This window comes from Lontra canadensis, unplaced genomic scaffold (assembly GCF_010015895.1).
Source record: "Lontra canadensis isolate GAN:19392208 unplaced genomic scaffold, GSC_riverotter_1.0 scaffold8, whole genome shotgun sequence".
Classification (NCBI taxonomy): domain Eukaryota; kingdom Metazoa; phylum Chordata; class Mammalia; order Carnivora; family Mustelidae; genus Lontra; species Lontra canadensis.
The window spans coordinates 33,933,915-33,950,373 of record NW_022631002.1 but is presented as its reverse complement, the minus strand read 5'-3'; the positions used below and the strand labels follow the sequence as shown (position 1 = coordinate 33,950,373).

General features: G+C 36.6%; 1 protein-coding gene across 1 annotated transcript in view; it reads left to right on the top strand.

The window, feature by feature from the left end:
- The window catches only part of LONP2 (lon peptidase 2, peroxisomal), a 115,722-nt gene that overhangs the window by 26,967 nt on the left and 72,296 nt on the right, over window positions 1–16,459 (top strand). Inside the window, exons 7-8 of the mRNA XM_032854544.1 lie at window positions 5,274–5,532; window positions 13,538–13,679. Coding sequence (XP_032710435.1) covers window positions 5,274–5,532; window positions 13,538–13,679 — 401 coding nt within the window. The remainder of the gene's footprint in view (window positions 1–5,273; window positions 5,533–13,537; window positions 13,680–16,459) is intronic.

Here is a 16,459-nt window from a genome sequence, read left to right as displayed (position 1 = left end):
CACAAATGGAGATTGGCTGCCCACTTGTGCCATGGTTTGTGGTTTATGGCTAACCAAGCTGAGAGTGTACTCCCAGGCTTGTTGACCGTAGCCAGTTTCCCCGCTCCAGTGCTTGGAAATTCTGCTGTCTCAGGCACCCCCTTTCTTTCTGTGGCCCCGGGGATCCTGAGACCGCACTGTCCCACCTAGGATTCTTCTCCGTTTCACCACCTGAGCACCTTTCAGGCAGGAATGTCCCTGATGGGAGTAGACTTCTAAAAGTTCCAGTTTTGCACTCTGGGGCAATATCACTTTCCGGTAGCCTGCTTACAGTTCCTCCATCCCCACACCATTTATCTTCAGATATATCCCTTCGTATTCACTTCTCTGCACTGCCTACCTTGCAAAAATTGGTCACTTTTCTGTTTGTAGAATTCCGCAACTCTTTTCTTAGATCCCAGGTTGAATTCACGGATGTTCAGAATGATTTGATAGGGGTCCAGCTGAATTCACGAGACCAGATGAGATGAGATCTCGTACTCTTCCACCATGTTGCCTCTTTCCTCAAAATAACTCCTTTTTTATTCGTTTTTTTTTTTTTTTTTGGAAAGGATCACCTAACACATTTTTTAAATTTATTTGTTTATTTGGGAGAGCATGCATGCATGCACAGGCAGGGGGAGAGGCAGAGGGAGAGTGAGAGAATCCTAAGCAGACTCCCTTTGAGCACAGGGCCCAATGTGGGACTGAATCCCACAACCCTCAGATCATGACCTGAGCCAAAATCAGGAGTCAGACCCTTAACTGAGTGAGCCACCCAGGCGTCCCAGGGTCATCTTAACACATTTTTCATGTACACGGCTAGGTAGTACTAAGATGAAATTGGCCTGATCATCTTCCTTTTGTTTTGACAACCCTTGGATTTCATTCCTCTTAATAGTTTTTAGGCTCTTACTGTGGAAAGCAGGTACATTCTAAGTTATGCTAATTATTCTTCAATGATGCTCTATAAATTTGCATTCATCCCATTCTCTAGATTTTAGTTTGTTTTTAAGTTTTTCTCTCTGTTTGAATGTTTGTGTATAAAATTAAAAGGCTAATTCACATTTTGTTTTCTCTTAAATTCTGAGAATCTGTAAGTTTTCATTAGATTAAATTAGGTTGCACTGATGAACTATAGAAGCAGTTGTTCAGAAGCAATAGTTTTTTTTTCCTTATTTGCTTTATTGTCCAGCTTTATTTTGGTATAATTGATAAACAGTAAACTGTACATACATAATACATACACTTTGACGAGTTTTAACATGTGTATCTGTAATACCATTACCATAAGTAAAATAGCGAACATAACCATCCCCTCCTAAATTTTCTCATGCTTCTCTGTAATCCCTACCTCCCATCTTTCCCTCCAAATCCCCATCCTCTATAGATTAGTTCATATCTGCCTTCGGCTCAGGTCATGATCCTAGGGTCCTGGGATCAAGTCCCATATCTGGCTCTCTGCTCAGCACGGAGCCTGCTTCCCCCTCTCTCTCTCTGCCTGCCTCTCTGCCTACTTGTGATCTGTCTCTCTGTCAAATAAATAAATAAAATCTTAAAAAAAAATGTTATAAAAGGGAATGATGTAGTATGTACTCCTTTTTTTCTGATTTTTTTTTCAGCATAATTAGAGGTTTGTCCATCTTGCTACATAGATTAGTAATTTGTTTATCCATTTACCTGTTGATGGGTATATGGTTTGTTTCCAGGTTTTTAACTACTGTTCATAGAGCTGTTAATGTTACTATGCTGGTAAATATATTTCTTAGTTTATTTCATGTTTGCATGACCACATTCCCTTCTAGTTGAGTTATTTTACCAAACAAACTAAAGCTGAATTTCTTGATTTAATTCTTTCATCAGAATCCTTTTTGGAAATTCCGTAGCGAAACGAATGGAGGAGAACATTCATTCCCATTGATTTAGCCTCTCTCCAAGTCATCTGACCCAGTTTTTGGTCAGCTCTTGGTCCTGATCTCACTGGGCTGTTGGGAAGTCCATTTTAGTTCCAGTAGTCTTCTGTTAACTTACAGCTCTCCAATGCCTACTTTTTAAGTGAAGTGGTCCTGTTCTGTGAGATTGGGAGAGGGCTCCGCTCCGTTAGTTTGGACCTGGACAAGAAAGTTATATTTAAACTTTGTAAGTGTTATTTAACTGCTCTGCTTTTGTTTCACCTACCAAGCTTCCCTGATAGTATATGTTTGATAGCTACTTTGTTGTTGTTGATGGAGTTGTGACAATTTTCAAAACCCGTTACTTTCTCTTGACAGTAGGACTTGTATATTGTGCTAAGAGCATCTAGATAATTTGGTAATCCCAGGGGTCTTATTTTGAAATTTTGGTATTATCTCAGTAACATTTTTCTTTGCTTCAGGATTTATTCTAACTAATGACTTAAGGGAAATGCAGGGTGCATATAGAATATATAGTGTAATGGCCTGAGAATATTAACATTGCAGATTTGATTATTTGCCATCAGTAGCCTTGTAAGTTGCTCTCAGCTTCCTCCCGCCTCCACTTGTCCTATTTAAAAAGTGAACTTGATTACTAATCAGGAATTTTTACCAGGCTTATACAGTGTAATTGTACAGATTTTGGAGGGAAACATTTAATTGAATGCAAAAGTGCTGACTCCTGTTCTTTACTTAAATAAACAAAAAGTACAAAAACCGGACAAAGCTGTTACTATTTTCACAACTATATAAGGAGACCACCCACACACTAGAAACTCAATCTCTGCTGGGTGTGTGTCAGCATTAGAGATGCATAGCGTTCGTGTACCTGCCCCACATGAACATACTTTGCATTGTTTAGTATTCCAGCAGAGAACTGAAAATGGGTAAATTGTGATATACAGGGAGGCATGTTGAACTTCTGAGCCATTCCTATATAGAATTAGATCTAAGTAATTATTATGAGTGTGGTTACAAAACCATGAAAATGTTTTTCATGATTGTTGAGAGAGAAGCTTAACTAAGTAGAGGTCACCAAAAGCAGAAAGGAAAGATTTGGAGAAATGAGTTTGCTGATTTTCCCATCTTGAATGGAAAGGGCCAGTAGATACCATTTCAGTCTTCCAGTTGTAAAAAGGATTTAGTATAAACAGAAATAGTACTACACAGCTAAAAACTCAAGGAGCTAATACTCATTTCATTTTATATTTTTTACATGTAACTACATATATTATTTGAAATAGGAAGCATACATTTTGAATCATTGAAAAGAATAATCAGAAAAAATTGTATCCAGTATAGAAAAAGACACAAAACAATACTTTATGTAGTATGGAAATTATCTTTCCTCAAATGTTCGAGGCACTTTTTAAAATTGTCTTTACTTGGCATATTTCTTAGAAGAAACTCCTTCAGAGTGTTTTCAATTTTTTCTAAATTACAGGGAATTCTATTCTTAGTTTACTGAATGTTAATTAGGGGTGGATATTTCATTATAACAAGTGGCTTTTAGGTACAAAATGACATTCAGATGGAGAGTTTTGCTTCTTGGACATGGTGATATAGTAAATACATCAGTAACCTAATACTAAACCATCTTTGCATAACTAAAATAAATCCCACTAGGCCTTAGTATATTACTCTGAATAGATTTGATTTAGTAGAATTTTAATATACAGAATGGGACTGGGCTGAAGTTTTCTTATGTGTTTGCTGTGGTAGGTTTTAGAGTCTGGGTTTGCATTATAAAACAGTTGGGAAACTTCCTATCTTTCATTTGTTCATGTATTTATTAATTAGGGTTTGAAGCCAAGGAAGGGGGAAAAAGTTTTGTTCTTCCCTTTCCAAATCACTTAGCCAGAACTAAAAGCAACAGTGCTATAATTAAATTACATATATTACTGCTTAGCTAGGTTTTTTCAGACTAGCTTGGTAACCAAACTACCATTTAAGGCTATTTTTTTTCCTTCTCTGTAGGAAGAATGCAGAGCGGATTCCCAATAACTGAAAGAGTTGGCTTGCGTGTGTTTTCCTTCTTCCCAGTTTCTCTTCTATCAGTACTATCATGTGACCGGGTATCATCCCCCAGATGTCACTCAGCTGACGAATTCTTGCTGGTGACCATGAGTATTTAATGGTTTAATCTATAAGTATTTTAAGTAGTAAAGCACATCAGTAGACCTGATGAAACCTTGGCTGTAGAACTAAAGCCTAACTTATACCTTACTGGTGAGCCTTTAATTGATAGAACGTAGATAGTTCTTTATACATCTTATGTATTTTTTTTGACCCAGCACCTCTCCCTATAGATTAGTAAAAGGAAGTGGTTTTGGATATAGGTAGGGATTTAGTTACGAGGATACAAGGAACCATGGTAAAGCATGCTTTATAACTGTAAAGATTTATAGATAACCTAAATGTTCAGCAGTAGGGAATTATTTAAATGAGTATGGATGATTAAATAATGGAATATTATATAGCTATTAAAATATTACTAGAACATACATTTGACCCTTAAAGGTGTCCATAATATGCAAAGTGAAAAAAACATTTTACAAAACTTGAAGGTATCATATAATCTCATTTTGAAAAATAGGTATAGGGCATGTGTATGCACGCACATATACAAAACCTACCATAATACACACCAAAGTAAAGGTAGGGATGCTCTCTTGAGCACATGGGATTATGGGTGACAGTTTTCTCCTTTGTATTGGTGTCACTGGGGTTTTTGAAATGAGCATACATTACTTCTGTAATAAGAAGAAAAACACTTCAGAAAAGGATAAACAAATGCCAGCACAAATGGAATATGTAGAAATTATGTCTCCATGGAAGGAAAGTGTACCTAGAAAATGAAATGATAGGAATATAAACTTGAGGGTTTTTGTTTTTTTTTTAAAGATTTACTTTTGAGAGAGAGGCAGAGAGTGAGAGAGCACGCGTGAGAGCATGAGGACCCGGGCAGAGGGAAAAGCAGAGGCTCCTCTGAGCTGGGTGCCTGTTGAGGAATTCAGTCTGAGCTGAAGGCAGATGCTTAACTGACTGACCCACTCATGTGCCCTCCTTGAGTTTTTAATTGTGTATGTAGTACTTACTATTTCTGTTGATACTAAATCTTATAAAGCAAAGAAGCCAGGTCCAGGTCTCCCTGAAGACTCATTTAGAAAGATCCACTTTTGTTCTCGTCTTGTTACCTTTTTTTTTTTTTTCTCCCTAAAACATATTTTGACTCTTGTCAGCTTCAAAAGCATTTCTTCCATTTAAAAATTCTGTGTGCTTACTTCTGGGATTATTTGACAGACCGTCTGGATATTCGAGCTGCCCGGATTCTTCTGGATAATGATCATTATGCTATGGAAAAACTGAAGAAGAGAGTGCTGGAATACCTGGCTGTCAGACAGCTGAAGAACAACCTGAAGGGCCCCATTCTTTGCTTTGTTGGCCCTCCTGGAGTTGGTAAAACAAGTGTGGGAAGATCGGTGGCCAAAACTCTTGGTCGGGAGTTCCACAGGATTGCACTCGGAGGAGTGTGTGATCAGTCTGACATTCGAGGACACAGGTAGACTCTTTCTCTCAGTTTAGTCTCTGGTTCTCCATTTTAATTGACTAAAGCCCTTCAAAAGCCAAGGCATAATGTATATCTTTTTCTCAAAGGGCTATTTGTGATACCTTGAATCAAAAGGACACTCATAGTACTTATTTATAGTACATCTATAGGATGTTTTTAGCTGGCGTAGAGCTTCAACCGTAATGGTGCATCCAAACTAACCTTGTTATTTGTCTGACAATGGATAACTAGTCTTTGCCTCAGCCTTCCTGAAATTTCATTTGAATGTAATTATAAATCAGTTATGGTTAGATGTTACAGAGTCTTTACATTCATTTTGGCCCAGTAGCATTTCATAATTAATGACCCCTAACTCTTAGAGTTTAAAAAATAAGTACAACACACCTGGGGCAGGTAGGAGAAGGGAAGAAATCTTTGATAACAAACATGTTTGCAGTTTAACTTTCTTTTAAGAAGGCTGGTTTTCCATATGGGTATAAGTAATAAGGAGAAAGGATAGTTGCTAAGACCTATCCTTGCAATTTTGACACCCTTTCTATAAAAATACATTGAACTGTGAGAACTGAGTGTTTGATTAATCTAACATTATTAGAATCAGATTTGCATGTTATGTTCATGGTTTTGTTCTCTCTGATCTCTGTTGCTCAGATTGGAAGATGCTTTGGGAAAACATGAACTTTCTGTTTTGAGGTTTAAGGGTTTCATAGTAGTTGCAAGTTGTGAGAAAATACACCTATAATAGAAATCATGGATGCTTATTAAAGAATATGATGTTGTAAACCTGAAACTAATGTCAGTGATATCTCAGCTTTAAAAAAAAATTTTTTTAAGAAACTGCTTAACTTCCAGTAGGAATTAATTAAACTGAAGATAAAACTTCTCTCTTCAAGGTCATACCCTCAGTCTTAAAGTTGTTAAAGCAATCTAAATTATACATGGAGGCTTTGAAAATCATGCAGGTACTGGCAGTGACCAACTGCCAATTTAAGTTGGCTAATTTAAATGCGTATTTACAGTTTGGTGATAGGGATTAAACTTGGATTGTGTGTGTTGGGGGGAGAATGGGATGCTTTTATAACATCTTGTTTTCCATTTGTTTTATTCATTAGATCATTGGCCTTAGGCAGGAAACCTTTTCAGAAACTTTTCCATGAAAAATAGTCCTTTTTCTCTTTTATTAGCTTATTTACAATTCTTATGCATTAAAGAAAAATCATTCCAGGATTTCAATAAATAAACATTGAGGACTGCAGATTAGGTTGGGGAATTGATCTGGGTCATTCTGGCAATTTCTAACTCTTTTTGTCACCTAGACCTGCTTATTCTCATATGTGCCACTAGAGGCTGTCCTTTGCTTTTATAAAGAAATTGGCACCTTATACCAATCTGGGAGAAACTGGATCTAGAGCCTGAATCTTTATTTTAGCTCAAGAGCTTTTGGGAGATGTTTCCCATTCAAGTGACTTGATTCATGCATTCAGAGTTGTTTTAGTTCACTTCTTTCTTTTGATATCTGTAGCATAGTATTGTGTAAGTGTTTAATGGAAGTTAGGGAATTTGTGGAATTATTGTCATGAAATTAATATCATGAGCACATGACATGTAGGTAATCTGTCCTCTTTTTTGCCACATTGTTTATTATTTATTCAGTAAGACTTGGAAAGCACTTATTCAGTGCCCAACACATAAAAGTAAGCATTTGATAAAAATTAGCTTTAATTATTAATTTTAAATTCTCAGGAAAGCAAGTTTACATTTAAAAGCTTCAATGAATTCAATCTGATTTTTAAATAGTACCTAAAACATTCTGTTCTTAGCATTATTATTTAATTTATGTGACAAAATTGTGGAAAAATGTATTTATGTGATGACTGTTGGTGGGCAATGTGTAATATCATAGTCCTCACCGCTTAAGAACATTGTTGGTTTCAAGCAGAGCTTTGTTTTAAGTTTTTACTTACACTGTTAGACATAAAATCTGTTCAAGTGAGTATACTTCCACATGTGTGAGTATCATTAAGAAAATTGAATTTGTTGTGAGTCTTTTGTAAAATGAGGCTGTGTATTTGCCTAAAAAATTTGTGTAAATATAAGCTTTTTAGGAATGTGTGGCATGCATAGAGGCTGTGATTATTGCCAGATAAAGGGTGTATGGATTAGTCTGAATCATTCTGTGCCTGCTGGGAAGTACTCCCTCACTGTCACTGTACTAGGTGTTTCATTAAACACTACAGCAGCCTGCCCTCGTACAACTGGGGGCTTCCTACCCACCAATCCTCCCAAGGCATCAAAGCCTGGAGAAAATTTTTATTTGAAAACCTGTTTGGAAGCAGGTAGAGAGTGGGGTGTGGCCATTCAGGAGAGCAGAGGTTGAGAACAGAGTATGGACTTACGTCAGAGCTTGTGAGTTGGAGGTTAATAGAAGGGGAGGAAGAACATTAGCTTATAGCACAATCATGGGGTGGAGTGTGTGAGAACAAGTGGTTCCATGTGACAATTGAAGCATTTTGGAAACACCCAGGTCTTGGCATTTAAGTACTGGTCACATGCTCACAATTAGAGTTCATGCAAAGTTTTGTTTTTCCTCAGCCTCTGAGTGGACACCACTGTTCTGCAGTCTTAAAATAGCCAGGGAAAAACAGAGCTGCTTTATATTATCTTCCTTGCTTATTCTCTTGATTTTGTCACTCACTTTTCCTATTTTCCCATGCTCAGAACTCCAGCCTTTTGCTAGAAATACCTGTTTATATGAAGGAAGGTGCTATTAGGAATTAATTTTAATTTAATTTCATTTAATTAAAAAAATATATATTTTATTTATTTGACAGAGAGAAATCACAAGTAGGCAGAGAGGCAGGCAGAGAGAGAGGATGAAGCAGGCTCCCTGCGGAGCAGAGGGCCCCAGATGCGGGGCTCGATCCCAGGACCCTGGGATTGTGACCTGAGCCGAAGGCAGAGGCTTTAACCCACTGAGCCACCCAGGTGCCCCTAGGAATTGATTTTAAAAACAAATATGTATGTTTTAGAGTTCAATGATAATGAAATGGGAGGTGGGGAAGCAGAAGAAAGATTTGGTTTACATTTAAATCTTAAACTTGGAAAATCATAATCTGACTTTACATTGGCTCATTGTTTTTGTTTATATTATTTTGAGTGGCTTAAAGGAAGGAGGGTCATGTTGATGCTCCATATTAACTAGTACAGCTTTACAGTCTTCTCAACGTTTCTCATTTGGGTTTGCCTCCACTGGGGTTTTTCTGTTCACTTTCATAAAAGCCACAGAATCTCTGTTCCTACAGTTTTTTTTTTTTACAGCTTAACATTTTTATATTTAAATATTTAAAGAATTTAAATCAGTTCATAGCAATTAAATAGAACTTCTTTTAGGATAAGTTTTATGAAATCACGTTTCTGTAATAGTTTTTCGTTAGTTGTTTCTTAATGAAATATACTTATTACTATGATATATCTCAAGTTATTGTTGATAGTAACCCTTTGGAAGTGATTTGCCAGCTCTTTGTTCAGATAATAAAATGGTACCATTGCAAGGAATCTTTGGCTCAAACAAGGTGAGAAGAAAAATGAACTTTTGCTTTCCATGATACATCTTCATGAACCTGAAATGGTGATGTTTTAAATAAATTAGCTCTTTCATTATTAGTTTCCACAAAGGGAAAATAAGCAAAGTAGCAAGCTTTTAATATATTTTTAGCATAGTATGCCAGACATGTTATAGTTTACTCACTATCCTCCTTATAACCTGTATTTGCATATAGCTCTTCTTTGCCTCTTTAAAGTTTAGTTTCATTTTTAGGCCCCAATTCAAGGCTTTCTCCATTAACATATGTGCAGTCAGTTATGATCTTACTCTTCTCTCAACTGACCAGTTATTGTCTATTGTTTTCTTTTGATGATTAAATAATATAGGCCTCTGGCATTCATAGTACATTACTGTAGAGGTAAACTATAAATACGGGAAAAGTATGAACTCTGTAGAGTAGGGTTTTTAGCTTGTCTTATTGTCCTTTGTATCACTCCATGTTCACAGCAGAGTGCCAAACATGGTAAGTTCTCTCTGAGTGCTTTGTGAATTCAAGTAAGATTAAAACATATTTATATTTTGGAGGTCTTTGGTCCTTTAAATGAGTGCATCTGTGCAAATGAGTACATAAAAAGATTTAGGAATGGCTGCTATAACAATTTGATTTGTTTAGGCATGCCATATTAAGGACTATTTTTAGTTCCTTAAAGACTGTTTTTCTTTTGAGATCATTAGGATCTCTTTTAAGTCTTATTACTTTTCCCAGTTGAAGAGAGATGTATACACCCTTGATAGAAAATTTGGAATTTTTTTTTTTGAAAATTTGGAAGTTTTTTAAAAAGGAAAAAAAAACCTCTCATGTTTTCTACCATACACAAAGATAATCACTATTAACATTTTATTTCCTGCCAGACTTTTCACTGGGCAGCTTTTACCCTTTTCTTTAAGCAACTGTAATCCTCTTTCCACTTAACCGTATAACATACATTTTTATATTACAGATTATTCCTAAGTATCACTTCAGTAGTTTGCACTGTAGCCCATGAAAGCTCCTTAATTGAGCAGGCATGAAAAGGTGATGGTGAAATGCCCGTTTTCCCCCCTTCTTTAAACATTGGGAGAGAGATGAATAAATACATAATTGTTCCTGATACTGAGATGTCAGTTACAGTGACAGGCTGACCTTCAAATCCTTACATTGGATTTGAAGATACCCAGACAGAGTAATAAAGTCGTCGATTACCATGGAGATGTAAATACATGGTACTGTAGTTGTCTGTGGTTGTTTTTTGAAGCATAGACCAGACTGTATTTTGGAAAATGAAAAATGGTGATCTTGTAACTTAACATTTTGAGCCATGTAGACACTTACAGTTTTGTTTATGTTATACACTAGTTGAATAGTCCTGATAAACCTATGGACTACCTGTACCAGTTACAAGAAAAATAGAAATTCATATAGTTTTTAAATTAACTTGTGTACTTCTGTTTTAAGAAAAACTTCTAGGTAATCATGTATATGGGCTGAATAGTAAGTAATTGAAGAAATACATTCTTTGAAGACTTCCCTGTATTGTGCTGTGCTGCTTTCTAGATGTTATATTATGAGGAAGGACACGATAAAAGGACATGGAAAATTTTTTTTTTGCCCTCAAAAAAGTTGTAGTTTGTAAGAGTATTAATTTCATTAATTTTCTACCTATGTAGTTTCTCAGGAGGATATTTTTGATATGCTAATTTATTTTTTAAAAGCGGTTATTTTGGGTGATATTGAAAGAGAACATTTTTATTTTGTGTATTACTACATTTTTAACCACCTGATTCCTATTCCAAAGATTTATTCTGTTTCTTTAGTCAGTGGATTGCCTGCTACCATACCTCCTGGCCAAAGATAGCACATTATATTTATTTTCCACAGCTTTTGGCTCTATTTAATGGTTCTCTTCTTTGACCTCTAGACTAGTGGTACACATTTGGGGAATGTCACCTGTGATTGAAGAACACTCAGGGCATTGAGCGTGCTTGATGCTCTGGAAAGACATTAAAGTCAGTGAACATCTTTTGAAAGCTTACTGTGTGCCAGGCACTGTGCTGTGTCCTTTACCTATTGTTTATTGTAATTGTATATTTCATGAGGCTGAATACGCTTTTATTACATCCATTTTACAGATAGAGAAACTGAGACTTAAGTAGTTTGTTCAAAGCAGTATTCAAAGGCTTGTTTGGCCTTCACAGTGGTGAAAGAAAAATACTTCGGGTGCTGGCATGGTTGATCTGTTGTCCTTAAATAAATTGGGAAAACACGCTTCTGTTTGGAGAACAGTCTGACAGTTCTATATCCAGGATCTACTATGTAATAAGACACTCTCTATCATCAGAGTGCTCACTGGCTCTTTAGAAAAGGCTATATACTTGGTACCCATAAATAAAAACTAAGTTGTAGCTGCATCAGATAAATTGCAGGGCCAGTAAATGCTATAGACATTGCATTTTGGGGAAGATCACATTGTGAGAGTTGGTCAGAAGTTGGATCTACATAGGCAGGGAAAGTATTAAGGGCAGGAAGGTACCATATTAACAGAGGTTAAAAAAGCACAAGGGGCATAATAGGATTGTGATTGTAGATAGGGCAAGAGCGGAGGGGACAGCAGGTTAGGAAGGCTGCGGGGCGGGGGTGGGGCGGTGCAGACTGCATTGTGAAGGGCTTTGAATTCACAGGAGTTTGGATTTATTCACTAAGCTCGGGGAAGCAATGAAAGGTTTAGAGGAATTGCTTGTATATAGACTAGGATCTAGATTTCTGCTTCTTTAGAAAGGACATCTACCTAGAATATTATTTTCTCTCCATGACTTTAGGTCTAGAATTGTCATTACCTGTTTTTGAAATCTACCTGTCAGAAACAGTAAGGAAAAGAGAGAAGTTGATGCAGTAAGAAATGACCCTTAGAGGCCTTGCAGTGTTTTGTTTTGTGTTTTTAATTTCCCTTCCCTACTTACTCACAGAAATACTGTATGTTCTCTAGAAAAATAATTTGAGAGACTTTTATTAATTTTGAGTCTCATCCTTGTATTCCATTCTGAAATCTTGAATGTGCTGACTCCTTATTGTAATATCACAGTATTTATTGTATTTGGTTCCAGTGCCTTGGTCACACTCTCTGGATGTAAGGCATTCCCACGATATTTGTAAGGCTTTCTTGTCTTTTCAAAGGTGGCTCTATTTACTCTGTCCTACTTTACACAGTCATGTGGTGAAACTGAGGCCTGCTCTTGGATCGGCTTTGTGCCTATCCTAAGAAAGCTGCTGCTGTAACACCCCATTTGATCAGTTTCTTCTAGGCAGACGGGCTTTTATGTCTTTTCACAAACAGCATCTGCTTTACACATGGCTTAGGCAGTAAGGTTGTAATTAAAATTAGTAAATTGCTGCTTAAAGTTTTGCTGGCTTTGTTTAAAAAAAAAAGTCATTTTCAATTTGACAAACACATTTGTTTTTATTTATGCCACCCTCTAGATCTGTTAAAATTATGTAGATAATTCTTATTCAGATATGATAAAGGAGCCTCATACATTTTAATGCACAACAAAATATCTGGCTGAACTTGGTTATACTAGTTCATATACGTGGGATGAACACAGTTTTATTCAAAAGGCCAGAATTAATGGAATTTTTATATACATACTTTTGACCCCAGATCTTACTATAAGTAATAACAATCTATTGCCTCTAAAATAAAATAATTTTGGGGTACCTGGGTGACTCAGTCATTGAGCGTCTGCCTTTGGCTCAGGTTGTGATCCCAGGGTCCTAGGATCAAGTCCCACATCAGGCTCCCTGCTCTGTGGGAAACTTGCTTCTCCCTCTCTCACTCCCTGCTTGTGTTCCCTCTTGCTATGTCTCTTTCTGTCAAATAAATAAGATCTTGAAATAAATAAATAAAAGAATTTGGATTTTTTGGGGGGAGGGGAGTGTGCATTTTGAATGGCCCTTTGAAACAGTTCTGATTTCCTTCTTAAAGGAAATGATGATGATGATGTTTTAACCTGCCCTGGGACAACCATTCCAATGTGTAAAAAGATGCTTGTTTTGGGGGGAGGGTACTCTGAGAAACTGTGAAAAGCATGAGAATTAAATATATTAGGCTTCTTTGGACATTTGGAATCCTGAGAAGTAAGAGTTATAATTATTTAAGTATAATGTTTCACAATTTCACTAAATGGCAAAAACTAGATTGTTTAAATATTATGGGAAACTTACAGCCAAAATTAAATAGAAAATAAAAATTGGATCTGGTAACTCTTGGTTGTATCATAGAGCTTTTTAAATATATAGTACCTCTTTGCTATATTATTGTGATAACTAAATGACTTTTTCCCAGTCCTAAATTTTGATTTCTAAGTGATACCACTCTTGCCCCCTGACATCTTGTTAACTTGCTTGCTTGCTTTCTGTAGGCGCACCTATGTAGGCAGTATGCCTGGTCGTATAATCAATGGCTTGAAGACTGTTGGAGTTAACAATCCAGTGTTCCTGTTAGATGAGGTTGACAAACTAGGAAAAAGTCTGCAGGGTGATCCTGCAGCAGCTCTGCTTGAGGTAAGATTTAGAAACTTCCCTGTCTTTGATCACACCTGAAGAGTATGGATGGGAGCAGATTATTGTAGTCAGTAGCATATATATTGGTGTGGGTTTAATCATGGGAAAAAGTATGATACAGACTAAAATCTGAAGCAAATTAATATTTAAGTTAAAATGTCTTAGAGATTTCTTCTTTCTCTAATAATCCCCTCATTTCTTTTTTCTTTTTCTTTTTTGTTTTTATCAAATACTTTAAATTTTATACATGCTTTTTGTTTAGACAACAGTAGTTCTATAAGGTTATTACAAAAAAAACAGGAAGCGAGTCATCTTCTCCCTGGGGTCCCCCATGTCTGCTTCTACATGTTAAGCTCTTTAACTTTTAGTTCACTCAGCTGTCCTCTCAAAATAACATGAGTTTATTGCTGCTTCTTGATTATACAATTTCTGGCATCATCTGTTGATTCTTCTCTATAAGAGATGAGGATTTCACTTGTTTTCTTCCGTCCACCCCCACTATGTTGTTTTTTTATACCCCCCCCCAAGTCTCCCAGTCTAAATTGATTTTGTTAAGTCATTGTCAAATACCTAAATTATTTTAAGTATGTAAGTGCTTTTCATGGCTGAGCCATGTGATAAACTATAATCACTTTTCTTTTCCTGTCCTCCTTTTGTTTTGTAAACTTAAAAAAAAAATCTTTATAGAGCTAATAGTTGCCTTGTTTCTTCTGCTTACTTCCAGTAGTTGTCTAAGTCTCCTTTCAAGACTTGTAGACACTGTGGGGCACCTGGGTGGCACAGTTGGTTAAGTGTCCAGCTCTTGATTTCAGCTCAGGTCATGATGTCAGGGGGATGAAATCAAGACCTGCATCAGGCTCCATGCTCAGTGCAGAGTCTGCTTGAGTTTCTCTCTCCTCCCTCTGCCCCTCCCCACTGCTCCCATGTGTACACCCTCTCTCAAATAAATAAAATAAATAAAATCTTATAAAAAGATAAAAAACTTGGATTCATTAGCTTGATTTCCTTCACACCTTCAGCCTGAGTTAGTTGTCCACATCTGGTGCCTAGCTGTCTTGCTAGGATCTCCCTTCACCTCCCACCATGTTAAATTTCCTATTTCCTGCATTCCATGTCTTTCTCGTTCTCATTCTCTTATTTTCTTGGTGTTGATCTGCCAGTAGCTTCCTGAGAAAGCTTGCATGGGTGGTTCAGAGTTTGCATATCTGAAAATGTCTTTATGTTTCCCTGGTACTTGATTGGTAATTCGCATTCTGTTTGGACATAATTTTCCTTCATAAACCTACTTTAACCAGTCCTCATTTTACTACCTCTGCCCCACCCAACTCTTACTGTGGTTTATGTAAAATATTAATATTCAAACTGAAGACATTGAAGACATTGCTCCATTGTTTTCCAGTTTCCTGTGATGTTGTTGATTAGATTGAGGCCTTCAGGTCCTCTCTTTTGTGACTTTTTTTATTCTTCGAAAACTTTCAGAATCTGCTCTGGATATTCTTGAATTTTAATGATGATTTTTTTCTTCATTTTTTGGGAACTCCTATTGGATGTGAGATCTTTGATTTTCTTATCTTTTTTTTATTACTCATCTTTTCTTTTTTTTTTTGCTCTGGTTTCTATGAAGGCTTCCTTAGCTCTATTAATCCTCTGTGAGTTTATTTTTTCAAAGAACTTAATTTCTCTTAATTTCCCTTTCATAAAAAGAACTCCTTGTTCTTTTATGCTATCTTGCTCTTGTTACATAAATGTAATATGTCATTTTTATGAGAAAGATACTAATAGGTTTTTTTCCTTTTCTTTAAGCTGCTTTAACTATATTTGTTATATATTTTTCCTCTTTTATATTAAAGTGGTCTGTTAGGTATCTGGTAATTTTTGTTTGTTCGTATTTAATGGTGAGGAACAGAAATGCTGATTGGCAGCTCTGTGCATCAGGAAGAGGGTTTATTGACAGAGTTTCACGGTATGGTTGACTGGGCTATTTGAGGAACCTCTTACATCAGTAACTTCAGGTCTTTTGAGACTTGTCAAATTTCTCAGAGAGGACTCCTTAAGTCCCTTGCCTTTAGAAGGAAGGCTGGGCTGCCGCCTTCCTGGGAACTAAGCAAGGGGAGAGAAGGGGAAGAAGTGCCCTGTCAACTGCATTCAGCATCCCAGATGTATGCATTCACGTGAACTGTTGTTTTCAGTAGAGTACAACTCAACTGTGCTGAGGGTCACTTGGGCAGGGAATGACTATTTTATTTTATGTTCTTAGGAAAATAAGCCTCCAGTATTTTCCTGGGATGGGGGAAGGGATCTGGGACCTGACGGCTTCATAAACTTACTTTAACTAGCCCTCATTTTATGACCTCTGCACCCACCCCAACTCTTACCGTGGTTTAAATGAAATATTAATATTCAGAGTGATTTGTTAAAATTAAAGGAAATTAAGGGAAAACTTGCTTTGTGAAAGTTTTTTTTTTTTTTCTTGTTTATTTCCTTGCTTTGAGTTCTCTCTGACTTCCTCTTTCCTTTTCTGTTTTTGTAATCTTAGAACAGAATGACCCTGGGACATGTGTTTGTAAGCAGGGAGACTACACATTTTGGTTTGCCTGGGACAATCCCATTTTATTCGTAATTATCATTTGTGCTGTCTTGTAGCCTCAGAAGTGGGTCCTGTTTGGACAATAAAAAGTATAGTTGCCGTACTTAAAAGCCACAGAACTTGGAGATTAGAGCTTCATTTGGTTGTGCCTGTTTTTTTTGTAAGACAGTTCTGACTCAGTAACTGGTTCACT